At 46.1% G+C, this 14,622-nt stretch overlaps 1 protein-coding gene across 2 annotated transcripts in view; it reads left to right on the top strand.

The window, feature by feature from the left end:
• FAM20C (FAM20C golgi associated secretory pathway kinase) overlaps nucleotides 1-13,729 on the top strand; it is a 107,346-nt gene extending 93,617 nt beyond the window's left edge. Inside the window, exons 6-12 of one of the 2 annotated variants that reach the window (XM_083413535.1) lie at nucleotides 1,737-1,917; nucleotides 4,787-4,896; nucleotides 5,545-5,626; nucleotides 6,614-6,673; nucleotides 10,644-11,415; nucleotides 11,452-12,306; nucleotides 12,479-13,729. In XM_083413535.1, the coding sequence (XP_083269661.1) occupies nucleotides 1,737-1,917; nucleotides 4,787-4,896; nucleotides 5,545-5,626; nucleotides 6,614-6,673; nucleotides 10,644-10,896 (686 nt within the window). In that variant the 3' untranslated portion in view covers nucleotides 10,897-11,415; nucleotides 11,452-12,306; nucleotides 12,479-13,729. Of the gene's footprint in view, nucleotides 1-1,736; nucleotides 1,918-4,786; nucleotides 4,897-5,544; nucleotides 5,627-6,613; nucleotides 6,674-10,643; nucleotides 12,307-12,478 lie in introns of both variants that reach the window. The other variant, XM_083413534.1, reaches the window with a different exon arrangement.
• Nucleotides 13,730-14,622: the final 893 nt, after the last annotated feature.

Raw genomic sequence — 14,622 nt, 5'->3', positions numbered from 1 at the left:
GGCTTTTGTTCATGTTAACCAATCACAGGGGATTATGGATTTCCACCCCTCCCTCCGAGTAAGCAAACAATAGCATATCTGCTCCTGTTACCCAGGAGAGATAGATTAAGATCTCTCTGTGTTTCCTTTGAATGTGTGTTAGATGAGTATCGCTCTCCAGGATTTTGAACGTGCAGAAGGATAAATGACTAACTGTGCAGACCATATTTCTAACCCTACCAAGACACAGAGGACTCTCTCCACAGATTACACAGCAAGAGGCCCAGGGTTTTCTCCCAGCTACCCAACGGGGCACCACAGCCTGTGGCAAGCCTAAAATATGACTGCCTGAGGCAAAATATAAGATGATGCCTCCCTCTCCATTCTGCAAGATAAAGTGGATAGAGAAAAGCTTTTTTCCTTCCTCTCCCATTAACAGTAGAGCTCAAGGGCATGCAGTGAAGCTGAATGTTGGAAGATTTGGGACAGATAAATGAAAGTTGGAACTACCTGCCACTGGAGGCAATGATGGTCACCAACTTGGGTGGCTTTAAAAGAGGAGGAGACAAATTCCAGGAAGAGAGGGCTGTTGATGGCTACTGTCATGGACTGGCTAGATGCAGAGGACTGGTGGGAGGCTACGGTTGGGGAACCCCCAGGGGAAGAAGGTTCGGAGCCTGGGGATTGGTGGTGGGATGACAATGAGTGGGCAGACGGAGAAGAGGGAGCAGACTAGGAAGAGGAGGTGTTGGAAGCTGAAGAGGCAACGGGGTTTAGTGAGCAGGGAGAGGCTGTGGCAGAGAGCAGTCCAGACTCAGAGGTAGGAGAGGGGGTGGGAGACACAGATGAGGAAGGCTGCTGAAGAAGCCAGGGAGTCTCCCCCTCCTGCTGCAGCCAGCTCACCCCTCGCATAGCTGTCAACTTTTCCCTTTTCTTGCGAGGAATCCTATTCGGAATAAGGGAATTTCTCTTTAAAAAAGGGAAACGTTGACAGCTATGCCCCCATGTCTCCCAGAACCCACAGAGAAATGAAGAGAGCAGAGCAGAGAATGCTTCTGTGCAGATGCAGTCTCCCAGTTGCTTGAGGAAAGCCCTGCAGAAGAGGGGACTTAGGCAGTTGCAGGAAAGCGGGGACTTTCAGTCCTTACAACTGCCTAAATATATATAATTCCCTCTAATGGCAAACTCAGTCGGTGAGTGCTGATTAGGATTTGTAGCCAAAATGGGGCCACTGAAAAATATGAGGAAGTTATCGGCATGCTCAGGGAGATGTTGAGGCTGGTGTGTGTGTGTGTGTATATATATATATATATATATATATATATATATATATATATATGGTGAGACAAAAGAAGGAAAAACCTAGCTCACTGAGGACTGAGCAAGCCGAACATGAGTACTGGGGTGTTGATTGTCAGTTTGGAAAATAAAAACAAGGAAATGGGAGGTGGTTGGAATGGCATAGCCTGGAAAAGGAGCTTGGCTGGCCAGCTAGCAGGAACCCTGAAGCCGAACGTTCCTCTTAGGAGCTGAAGATATGTGCTCAGTAGCCATAAAAACAGGAAAGCAGGTGGTGAACGGAATGGAGTATTCTGGATAAGGACACGTCTGCCTGGCTAGGAGCTGAGGATTCACCGCAACATTTTGTAGCAGGTCCCACTTGTATTGGCTAGTCATTCCGTTGCTCTCTTTTAACATCAAATACATGGAAGATGCTCCCTCACCACCTCTCTCTTTCTCTCTCTCTCTCTTCTCAGCCAACAACATCTGTTTCTACGGCGAGTGCTCTTACTACTGCTCCACGGAGCATGCTCTTTGCGGGAAACCAGACCAGATCGAAGGCTCCCTCGCTGCCTTTCTGCCAGACCTGTCCTTGGCCAAAAGGAAAACATGGAGGAATCCATGGAGACGTTCCTACCACAAGCGCAAGAAAGCTGAGTGAGTCCTCCTCCCATTTAGGCAAAAGGCTTCCTGGCACCCCGGCGGCTGTTTTTGCTGGGCTGCTTAGGAGCAGCAGGCAATTAGTTTTCCGTGGTTTCGTAGCCAGACTTTGATTCAAAACCTGCTGAGAATGACTGGCACATTTCCATCGGCTTCAGTTGGCTCTCTTGAGGAGAGCAAAGCCATAAACCGTTCCAACCCATGTTCACCCATCTGGACACCACTTTTATTTAATTCAATTAAGTGATCTTCTTTTCCCCCCTGCCGATGTCATAGTCTCCATAGGAGAGTCTGCTTGAAAAGCTTCAAAATCAAACCTTCTGGACTCTATTGCAGCTGTACTGAATTACAAACTTAGGAAGGTACCTTATACTGATTCAGATCATTGGTCCATCTACCTCTGTATTGTCTACACTGACTGGCAGCATCTCTCCAGGGTTTCAGGCAGGGATATTTCCCAGCTTTTCCTGGAGATGCCGGGGATTGAACCCAGGACCTTCTGTATGCAAAGCACATGTTCTACCACTGAGCTGCAGCCTTTTCCCTTGCATTCTTTAGAAATGACAAAGAATCTGCCTCCTTCTACACCAACATGCAGCTGTACCAAAACGGAGATGTGAAAGGGAGAAATCTGTGTGTCCCTGCCCCACACTGCTTTTTCTAGGTATTCTGTTTCTTCCTCCCAGATTTCTCCCCGTGCCACCCAGACATTCACATCTCTGTACACCTGCATTGTGGTGCAGAAGGACTCTAATGAGTGCAAGCGTCAGTAAATCTATATCAAACAGCTGTGTCTTTCTAGGTGAAGTGGGGCCACAAAGCTAGTATTGGGGAAATTAGTAAACAGTGCACCTTTACTGGGGTTTCCAAGAGGAGCACCAATAGACACAGGTTTTAAGTGAAAACTTAGGCCTTTATAAATCCTAAAAAAAAATCAGAAAGGGGTTGTCCTTTACTACTGCCAGGCATCACCTTTATACAGTGGTACCTCTGGACATGGGTGGCACTGTGGTTTAAACCACAGAACCTAGGGCTTGCCAATCAGAAGGTCAGCGGTTCGAATCCCCGCGATGGGGTAAGCTCCCGTTGCTCGGTCCCTTCTCCTGCCAACCTAGCAGTTCAAAAGCACATCAAAGTGCAAGTAGATAAATAGGTACCGGTCTGGCGGGAAGGTAAATGGTGTTTCCGTGCATTGCTCTGGTTCTCCAGAAGCGGCTTAGTCATGCTGGCCACATGACCTGGAAGCTGTATGCCGGCTCCCTTGGCCAATAAAGCGAGATGAGCGCCACAACCCCAGAGTCAGCCACGACTGGACCTAATGGTCAGGGGTCCCTTTACCTTTACTTTTACCTCTGGATACGCACACCTCTGGTCACATATCCTTCAGGATGCGAACGCGGCAAACCCGGAAGTATTTTTCCGGGTTTCACCATGCATGCATGCATGCATGCACAGAAGCGCTCTACTGTGCCATGCACATGCGCAGAACAGGCACCTCCAGTTGCAAATTCCTCAGGATCCAACCAGAGCTCTGGAACGAATCCCATGCACAACCGGAGGTACCACCGTATATATCCAGCTGCACAAGTGATTACCACTTAAACAATCAGACAGTTATCACAGCAGTTGTCTTCACCACAGTTAAACAGTTACAACACATTGTTGTCATTCTTAAACCACTCAGTGATCATTAGACCCTTCTGACTAGCCTACCCCAACCTTCTCATTTTAATATGTGAATACACATAACCATCTTTAAACGTCTTTCTTTGTTGTCCTCTAATAGCTCTGTGTATTATCTGTCAGCAAATGTCTGCTGTCAGTTATCTATGTTGACATTTGGGGTCTCTTCTTGACCTAAAATTTAGTGTATTTACTCTGCTCAGCCAACCTCCTAGTGTTTAGTTCTTCGTGTCACATCTTCCCAGATTGTATTCTATCCCTTCCAGTTGGGGTAGGAACTATAAAAGAACCACAGCTTGCCCGTACGTCTCCTTAAAAGCAGCCAGTTTGTTAGTAAAGCTCATGCACAGATTTCAGACTGCAAAGTTCTGAATGCACAAAATGAATTCGGAGATGAAATAAAATGGGGACATTCTCCTACGCTACCTTACCAGCAGGTGGTTCGCTTGCTTACCTGGAGCAAGAGGTGAGCAGGGAGGTCAGTGTGGTGGAAAAGCAGGAGCAGGAGTGCTGGATTGGATCCTCCCTCCGTTGTGTTTGCACCATGCTGACCTCCTCATCACCTCATCTGTCTCCCAGAAAGCAACAGCCTTCTGCCTGCTGGGAACCCAGTATAGTGACTCTGCCCCACCTAGGGAGCTGATTCTGGTACCAAAGTCCCGAACCATTTTATATGTCATTGGAAGTGATCTTTTAGATTCCTGGCTATTTATAGAATAAATAGGCAAATGCCACCCCTGTCAAAAGTACATCCATCTTCCTTTGACCTTTCATTACTTGAAGTCTGTGAGATGATGTCTCCAATATAACTATTTGCCAAACTCTATAAAGTACCAATACTGTAGATTCTTGAACTTAACTCTCCTGCCTCAGTATTTAGCTATTGTCGTTCTCACTGTGAAAAGATGACTAATCAGTTCCTTCTCCTTCAGATCTTGCTAAATAAATAAGTCTAAAACTGTTCCCTACACCACACTGGCTGTCAGCTTCTTGTAAGGGTGACTGTAATACACACACAAAGAGAGAGAGAGAAATAAAATTGGGACGCATGCCAGAAAGCCCTGAAGATTTTCTCCTGTTTATTTTGAACTCAAGGAGAAAGCTCCTGCTGACTTTAATATTGAAAAGATAAGAGCGGTGTGTTTTTCCATCTACATTCTCCTAACGCTGTTGCTTTTCCCAGGTGGGAAGTTGACCCGGACTATTGCGAAGAGGTCAAGCAAACACCGCCCTACGACAGGGGAACCAGAGTGCTGGATATAATGGACATGACCATTTTTGACTTTCTCATGGGTAGGTTTCCTAGATCTCGAAATAAAAATGGCACTGTGTGAATCCCAACTCAATCCTGCACATGTTAGCAGGCCTTTGGGGTGGATGGAGGAAAAATTCATTTCATTTTTAAGCAAACACACGCACATACACAGCCTGCACTGATACATAGATTGGCATGTAATTACTCTTCTGATTTGCGGCCCCATCAATCGTGGGGCAAGGCAACGGGCTTGCTGTGGAGGGAATGGTGCTCTATTTGGAGCAAGCGGCTCAAATGCAAAGGGCTTTCTCAGCAGAGGGGGAAATGTTCCTTTTCGACTCCAGAAAGAGCCTTTCCCCCTCTGCAAAGATGATCTTCCATAAATCATAGACTAGAAATATGGACTTGGAAGGGAGCCCACCAGACTGGTGTTTGCACACAACCTCCTCTCAACTGTGAAAGGTGCCAATCACCTGATATCATTATGGTGTCTTGTGATTGACAGGTGGATGTTCCTGTGGGGGGCAGCGGAGTTAGGGATCCATTACCTATCCATGGTTTACTGTCATGTGTGAATGCAACCAAAGTTTGATGGAAATATGTGCTGTGTTGCTTTTCCGAGCCATTTAATAAGTATTTGGTATGCATTTGTGTTTATCCCTCCTGCGTTTTTTACCCCTTTATAGGCAATATGGATCGCCATCATTATGAAACCTTCGAGAAGTTTGGAAATGAGACATTTATTATCCACTTAGACAACGGAAGAGGGTAATTGCTGGTGTTTCTTTCCCTTTTAAACCAATATATTTGTTTAATTTCCTCCAACATTTTTACCCACCTCCCCTCACAGAACCATCTGACGCCATCTGCCCCGTGGGAAGGGTTCTGATGATTATTATTAATATTAAGTTACTTATTTGCCACCTTTTCCTTAAAAGCTGAGGCGTAAGGAGTCACAATAAATAAGTAAGTCCACAACCAGTCACCTTATCATTCCTGCAGACCAGCGTATAAACTGGCCATGCCGTAGATCTTGAGAAAGTTCTTGTCACTTTAAGAATTGCACAGGAGGGGGAACTCTGCTTACTACAGATTTCCCACAGCAAAAGCTGCCCTTAAAGCTACAGGGCCTTCTTAGATTTTTGCGCTGGCAAAAGACCATAGCTCAGTGGTAGGGCATATACTTTGTATTCAGAGCATCTCCAATGAGTGCTGAGAAGGACTCATTTGCAGAGGAGGGCAACCAAGATGATAAAGGATCTGGAAACCAAGAGTTACAAGGAATGCTTGGGGGTGTCGGACATGTTTAGCCTGGAGAAGAGAAGACTTGGAGCGCATGGGATAGATAGCTGTCTTCAAATATCTGAAGGGCTTTCACATGGAAGATGGAGCAAGCTTGTTTTCTGTTGCTCCAGAGGGCAGGACTCAAACCAGTGAATTCACATGGCAAGAAAGCAGATTCCAACTAAACATCAGGAAGAACTTTCTGAGGGCAAGGACTGTTTGACCCCCTCAGAAGGTGGCAGACTCTTCTTCCTCACAGGCTGTTAAAACACACTTTGATGTTGTGCCCACAGAAGTGGTAGCTTATTCCAGCCACCCACCATCAGGGGGCATCATTAGAAAGAGGTGCAGTTTTCCAAACCCAGCACTGCACGCCTACGTTTATCCCGGTGAAACAAAACTCAGTTGCAAAACTGATGCCTCAAGATGCCCTCCTGACACTCTCTTCTCTTGTTTCTGTCTCTGTGATAGGTTTGGAAAATATTCCCACGACGAGCTATCCATCTTGGTGCCTTTAAATCAGTGCTGCAGGTAAGCCTTCCCTTGTCAGTCATGAGCCCTGTGGCAGCCTCATGGGGAATGATTTACCGGGGTGGGCAATGTCTCAAGAAACACTGTAAGTGTTTTGAGGATTGGTCTGTGGTGGTGGGAGGTCTCTAAGGCACTGAAGAAACAACTGGACCTCCCCAAACACCTGGGAGTAATAGAGGCATGAACCACGTGCCCAAAAGCCATTTTAATTTCACCAGGGGAAAGTAGTTGTTGTTATTTATTAAATTTATATACAGTGGTACCTCGGGTCAAAAACTTAATTCATTCTGGAGGTTCGTTCTTAACCTGAAACTGTTCTTAACTTGAGGTACCACTTTAGCTAATGGGGCCTCCCACTGCCGTGCAATTTCTGTTCTCATCCTGAGGTAAAGTTCTTAACCCGAGGTACTATTTCTGGGTTAGCAGAGTGTGTAACCTGAAGTGTCTGTAACCCAAGGTACCACTGTACTGCCCTTTATCCACAGATCTCTCTTTTTTTTAAAAAAAAAAAAATCCTTATTAAACATTCAACATTAACTTACACAACAATACACAATAGTACAATATATACAAAGGTTAAACCACAGAGCCTAGGGCTTGCCGATCAGAAGGTCAGCGGTTCAAATTCCTGTGACGGGGTGAGCTCCTGTTGTTCGGTCCCTGCTCTTGCCAACCTAGCAGTTTGAAAGCACATCAAAGTGCAAGTAGATAAATAGGTACCGCTCCGGCGGGAAGGTAAATGGTGTTTCCGTGTGCTGCTCTGGTTCGCCAGAAGCGGCTTTGTCATGCTGGCCACATGACCCGGAAGCTGTACCTCGGCTCCCTCGGCCAATAAAGAGAGATGAGCGCCGCAACCCCAGAGTCGGTCACGACTGAACCTAATGGTCAGGGGTCCCTTTACCCTTTACCTTTATACATACACATACTTTACAGAAAAAGAAAAGAAGAGAAGAGACGAAAAAGAAGAAAATAAAAGATAAAAGATGAAATAAATAAAATAAACTTCTGATTATCCACAGATCTTAGGTTGGGTCATAACATAAAAATACAAGATAAAAAAAAATACATAATAGAAACAAAAACACTTAGGTAACCGTCCTGTCAGTGCAGCATGGTTACTTAGCACCACATCAGACGCAAGCCATTGTTTCTATGTTTCAAGTCACCCCTAGAAATATCTGCTCAGGCGTCAAGTCACTGGGTAGGCCGTTCTCTCATATTTGGCCCCCTTCTAAGGTACAAGCCTAATGGGACGCGGGTGGCGCTGTGGGTAAAAGCCTCAGCGCCTAGGGCTTGCCGATTGAAAGGTCGGCGGTTCGAATCCCCGCGGCGGGGTGCGCTCCCGTTGTTCGGTCCCAGCACCTGCCAACCTAGCAGTTTGAAAGCACTCCCGGGTGCAAGTAGATAAATAGGGACCGCTTACTAGCGGGAAGGTAAACGGTGTTTCCGTGTGCTGCGCTGGTGCTGGCTCGCCAGAGCAGCGATGTCACGCTGGCCACGTGACCCGGAAGTGTCTCCGGACAGCGCTGGCCCCCGGCCTCTTGAGTGAGATGGGCGCACAACCCTAGAGTCTGTCAAGACTGGCCCGTACGGGCAGGGGTACCTTTACCTTTAAGGTACAAGCCTATCCTACAGGGATACTAAAATGCCCTTCAGCTGGAATAGAGATGTTGGCTCAAATAGCATGGCCAATAGTCTGTGTCGTCCAGGAACGTCTAGAGGGGCCATAGGTTCCCAACCTAGAGTTATACTGACCAGAGAAAAATTGCAAAATAGGGCCTTTGTACATCGCTCCATCAAAGCAGCAAACTTGGCTTGCACCCAATGATGGAGGAGGAGTTTTCACCCACCATGGAAATCTAAACTTTGTCAGAGACTCATGGCCCGGAGAATCTGTTGGGGGGGGGGAGAAGCACGTTTGTGAAAGCCCCTCTTTCTCTCTGCCCTGTAGAAACTCATATCCATTTGGTATTTTGGAGCTGTTCCAGCTCCATGCCTAGTTTATCCTCCCCTCCCTCCCTCCTTACCCTTGCAGCGTCCCCCAATTTCCATTGTGTTGTCCTTCCTGGCCCAGCCGTTAGAAAACCAAGGTGATGCCTACTGAGAAATGAAACAGCCCTTTGAGATCTCAGGTTACCTGATTCTTTCTGAGGGCACAAAATGTACCTTGGATTCAGTGCATTCCAGTCCCCGGAATTAGATGACTAGTACTTGACATTTAATTAAATCTGGCTTTTACAGAACAGAGCACAAGGGTGAGGGAGAAAGAGGTCCGTAAGCGAAGAATGTAAGAAAAACCCTGTTGGCTGAAACCAAAGGTCCAGCATTTTGTTCCCACAGTGGTTAACCAGAGGCTTTCAGGAGAGCCACAAGCGGAGACTGGAACAAAAACAGCTCTTTCCTGCTGTTGCTCCTAAGCTGTTTAGTATTCAGTGGCATACAGCACAGAGCAGGGGCTTCCAAAATGGACCACCAGTGATCTGCAAGCTTCACTCCGGTGGCCCGTGGCATGTTCACAGTAAACACCCGGATCATTTTGAAATTGCATTTTTATTGCTTCTTCCGTTTCTTCTATTGCATTTCACAGCGCTGCAGTTTCAATTCTGCCGCATGCAAATAATTGCAACACAGCATAAGAAATAAGAGAAACCATAAAAATGCAATTAAAAATTGTGCGGCATCTGTCACAGGCAGAAAAATCATTACGGCTATCAGCAGTTCTCAGAAATGTTTGGGTGCCGTTGACACAGAAGCTCTGGATCCCAGACTATGCTGGTGGCTTGGTTGCTCTCCAGAGACCACAACTGCCTGCAGCTGCCACTTCAAGGCCTCTGCTGCTTTCTGGGATCAGATCAGAATGGGGAAGCTTTTTCAGCCTCAAGCCTGTATTCATTTTGTTGAATTAATTAAATTAAAGTGTTTTAATTGAATTTCAAATGAATGTGCAGCAGTTACAAGCTACCGGTCTTCAGCCACAGCAGGCGCTGTGATTCTCCAGCCGTTTGACTTCACCCCTGGAGGTGCACTCCATTGTCCTTCGAGACAGACAGATGCCAACAAAACTTGCATTTTATTGTGTTGTGATCGTCCTTAGTGAGTCATACAGACCCCTGTTCTGAATACAGTGGTACCTTGGTTCTCAAACTTAATCCGTTCCAGAAGTCCGTTCCAAAACCAAAGTGTTCCAAAACCAAGGCGTGCTTTCCCATAGAAAGTAATGCAAAACAAATATTAATCTGTTCCAGATTTTTAAAAACAAACCCTAAAACAGCAATTTAACATGAATTTTACTATCTAACAAGACCATTGATCCATAAAATTAAAGTAATAAACAATGTACTGTACTATAAAAGAAATAAGACAGTATTGCAGATGATAAAAAATCCAAATTAATTATTTCGTTAACTGCACTGATGATAGTCATTGTTATCCATTTCCGCAGTCACACCATCAATCAGTAGCTGAACTGGGTTCCAAACAGTCACAAAAAGAAACTAACCGAAAAAGCCTCGCAAACAAAAATGCAAATAAATAGCAAAAACAAAAGCGCCAAACTTAATACGTTCCGGAAGTCTGTTTGGTTCTGAAATGTTTGAAAACCAAGGTGCAGCTTCTGATTAGTGCAGGTGCCCCAGAAGCAGTAGCCAAGAGACATTCCGCTTCTGAAAAACGTTCAAAAACCAGAACACTTACTTCCGGCTTTTCGCCGTTTGGGAACCAAGTCATTTGAGAACCAAGGCACCACTGTAATGTTTTTATCAGGTAGGGTGGCCAGGGGATGAGTTTATGGAACTCATGGGGAGGTGGCTTGAAAAACTTTGGGAACTGCTGCTCTAACCAATCCACCGCAATGCCTCTCTTCCCCTGCTACCGCCAGAGCCAGCAGCGCTGGCAGAACTCCATTTACCACTCGCCAAGGCAAACCTTAAATGCGGTCCTTTTTCCTCACCTTGCCTCTTCCTTTCCTTAGAATACGGAAGTCCACCTACCTGCGGTTGCAGCTGCTAGCCAAGGAGGAATACAAGCTCAGCCACCTGATGGAAGAATCCTTGCTGATGGACAAGATCGCGCCCATCTTGTACAAGCTGCACCTGGAAGCAATGGACAGAAGGCTCCGGATAGTCCTCAAGGCCGTCAGTGACTGTATAGAGAAAGATGGCTACAGCAATGTCGTCGAAAATGACTTTGTTTCCGACGTGAACACGATGGCTACCAAGAGGTAGTGGAGATCGCAGGACCACGTTTTTATTGGTTCCGTGAAAGAAAGAACCGGAGCCGGGGAGGGAGGAACAGTCTTGCGAGGGACTGTGTATGCCGCTATGTGAATTCAGTGAATTCAGAAATTGCGATAATAACCATTCTCAAAGTAGCTAAGGCGTTGACTCTGCAGAGGATTTAGCCCTGGGGCTCGGGCGCAACCAGATGGACCAATTTGGATGCCCCTTGGGGAATCTACAAGTTTTTTGGCAGATGCGGCCTCCCAGTTGCCACGGCCTCCATGCAGTCCTTCTTCCCTTCAGCCCTAAATTATTTCTTCCCGTTGCCCGTGGCGGCGCAAGGGTTACACCTTGTGGGCGGAGCTTCTGGCAAGCCCCGCCTTGTGTGGTGTTGCTGTAGATCCTGCGATGTGGTTGTGGCCAAGCCCCCTCCAACCTATGCGCAGACACAAGACATACAGGCATGCGGGGCACATGGGCGAAGCATACCAGCAATGTGGGGAAGGGCTTGCGGGAAATTTTGAGGTGGGTAAAGGAATAGTTGTCTATCTCCGGATTAAGTGATTAGAAAAAGAAATGCACTCATTGCCACACTTTTAAAAAGAGCCGATCCCCAAAACGTGATTTGGAAAAATATTTTGAGAACACGAATTGCCTGGTGGCAAAATGCACTTCTTTCCTTTCCTTTTGAGCTTATTTTGTTTGTACAGAAAGCAGATCTTTATTTAATATTTTGTATTTATATATGGGAAAAGTTGTCCTTTTTGTTTTGTTTTGTTTTTTTTAAAAAAATGCAAGCCTGAGGGAGGGAAGGAGAAAGCAACCGCCTCATGTTCACAGCTCACGATTTACTGTCAAAGAAGGGCCATACAGAAATAATTCAACACTGTTTGCAACTATCCTGGGATTCCTTTCCACTTAGGAATCCCAAGCAGGGAGAGAATCGAACCATTATGTGCTCCCCAAGTTCAAAACTGCATGTACATAGGAAATGTAACATGTCAAGGGGAAGGTTTGGCCTATAAATATTGTCCCTGGCATGCTAGCTTTCAAAGTGCAAAAGAATTGGCGACATGGAAAAAGCTTTCTCCTCCCCCTCCACACCCACAGACGCATATTTAAATGGTACAGTCTTATAGAAGAACATGCTTAGGAATCAAAGAATCAGAGAATTGCAGAGTTGGAAGGGACCCCATGGATCAGCTAGTCCAACCCCCTTCAATGCAGGAATCTCAACTAAAATCATCCATGACATGTGGCCATCCAACCTCTGCTTAAAAACCTCCATTGAAGGAGAGTCCACCACTTTCTGAAGCAGTACGTTCCATTGTCAAACAGCTCTTACTGTCAGATAGCTATTCCTGAATCTCCTTGTGACTTGAATCTGTTAGTTTGGGTCCTACCATCTGGAGCTCAGTGGCGTAGCGTGGGGGGTGCAGGGGGGCCGGCCGCACCGGCCGCAATATCTGGGGGTTAGGGTTAGGGGGCGCAAATCCACGGGTTAGGGGGCGCAAATCCACGGGTTAGGGGGCGCAAATTACTTGCCTTGCCCCGGGTGCTGACAACCCACGCTACGCCACTGCTGGAGCTTGCTCCATCTTCCATATAAAGATGGCTATAATATCTCCTCTCAGTCTGCTCTTGACCAGGCTAAACATACCCAGTTGCCTCAACCATTCCTCATAAGGCTTGGTTTCCAGACCCTTGTTCATCTTGGCCATCCCCCTTTGCACATGTTCCAGCTTTTTAAATTGTGGCGCCAGAACTGCACACAGTACTCTGGGTGTGGTCTGACCAAGGCAGACTAGAATGGTACTATTATTTACTTGTCTTGATGGGGAAGAAATTTGGTTCAGCTGATATTTGAAGGTGAACCTACTTACCACAATGCTACACGAACCAAAATGCAGCCATCCTTCGAAATTCTGCATTTTGCAGGGCAGTCCTCTAAGCAAGTGCAAAATGTGCAAAAAAACATACGTATGCTCCCATAAAGCTTGGGTCAGAATGAACACCTTAGTCTAGCATTTTATTGGTCCAAATCGCTTGGGAAAACATGTGCATTAAGTAAAATTGCAAACCAGAATGTGCATACTAGGAAGAATTTTGCACTAAGATGCTGGTGGATTTTCATGAGGACTTATTTTTTAAAAATTGCAAACTGGTGTGGAAATGTGAAGAAATGAACTCAGCACTGGCAGAAATGAGAAATGAGGAGAAACCGAAATTGAGAGATCCGCCCATCCCTAGCTATGCCTTCTGCGTTTATTTCTCAATGTGCCATTAAGATTCTTGTGTTCGGGTTGTTTCCTTCACTTTATTTAAATTGCTTCCGCCCCAACCCCACCCATGTCTGCTCAGCGCTTCAAGGATGGAGACATCTCAGAAACTGTTTTCAAAGGCAGAAAGCCCCACTCGATAAACGGCAACCGGCCTAGACATAGTCAAAGCTACAGCAACATAGTCAAGAAGCGGATTTTGATAATTTGTGCATTGACAGGAATACTTGAATGTGGTTTTACAAAGTGATGTAAAAAAAGATATATGACAAATTGTACTATTTATCCATAAGGAAAAGTAGCGGCTCTTATCTTTCTAGACTGTCATAGCAGAGCAGCTGCTTTCCAGACTTTGCTTTTGATAGTTTTTGTGTAAATATATACATATACGAGTTTAAAAAAAACAACAACCTGAAGATTAAAAAAACAGACAAAAAAAAAGAGGCTGCTTTTGGCAGTGATAGACTTACTTTTGCAGCAATTTTTTTTTTTTTTGGTGGATTTGTTTGCAATGTGGTCCCAGTGCAATAAAGATATGGCAAATGTGTAGCCAGAAAGTCTATGCGATGCTTATTTTGTCCATTTCAGCAGAACGAAATAAGGGAGAACGAAAACTCGGGAGAACGAACTCACTGTGTAGTAGGGCTTCCCCCCTCCAGATGTGGCTAGACCACAGCTCCCATCACCCCAGCCAACCACATCTGGAGAGCTCCAGGGTCTCCACCCTGCTGTATAATCAGAGAGATATCCCTATGGATACAGGCTCTGAGCTGGCCCTGCCCAGCCAGTGTCCCCATTGGACAGGAAGGGCTTCCTGTTGGACTGGGAACTTGTCCCAGCAATGAGATTCTCTTCTTGGCTCTGCCTCTCTTGGCTGTGACTTCTTGGCTCCTCTCTGGGTTCCTACTTATCGTCTCTCCTCCGACAGCTACCTACAGCTCAGCCCTGACAGCTTGGGTGCAAACGGAGCCCTCAGTCACAGGTGCAAAGTCCCGGGACTGCATTCAGGGTTGAATTTCACCTTAAGTGTTCTCTGGCAGCGGCACTTCATGCTGAGGGCATTGCATGCGTGCGTGCATGGCTGGGAGGTCGAAACACCTTTTTCTGCTTGTGTGACAGCCAGATTAGCAGAAGAAGATTCAGCGGCTCTGAAAGGGTGTCACTGTTTATTAGATCAGGAATCCGAGAGCTCAGGGGAATTAACATGACGAAGCGCAATGTCCTCTTGGAAGCTCAGCACACATCCTTCCAAAGGAGGGGGACGGTTGCTTGAGTGCACCTTAAATCAGGGGGAGGAAATTTCCATAGGAAGAAGAAAAGGTGCAGGGCTTCAATGGTTATTGTTATTTACAGGGCATTTTTCCAGCCAGAACTGACTGGAGCTTTCAGGTGGGTGCCATTGCCATTCTAAGAGAACAAGGAAGGCATTCATGGTGAATTCTGGCAGCTATTT

The sequence above is a fragment of the Podarcis tiliguerta genome, assembly GCF_965153285.1.
Source record: "Podarcis tiliguerta genome assembly, chromosome: 14".
Classification (NCBI taxonomy): domain Eukaryota; kingdom Metazoa; phylum Chordata; class Lepidosauria; order Squamata; family Lacertidae; genus Podarcis; species Podarcis tiliguerta.
This window is presented reverse-complemented; position numbering and strand designations above follow the sequence as displayed.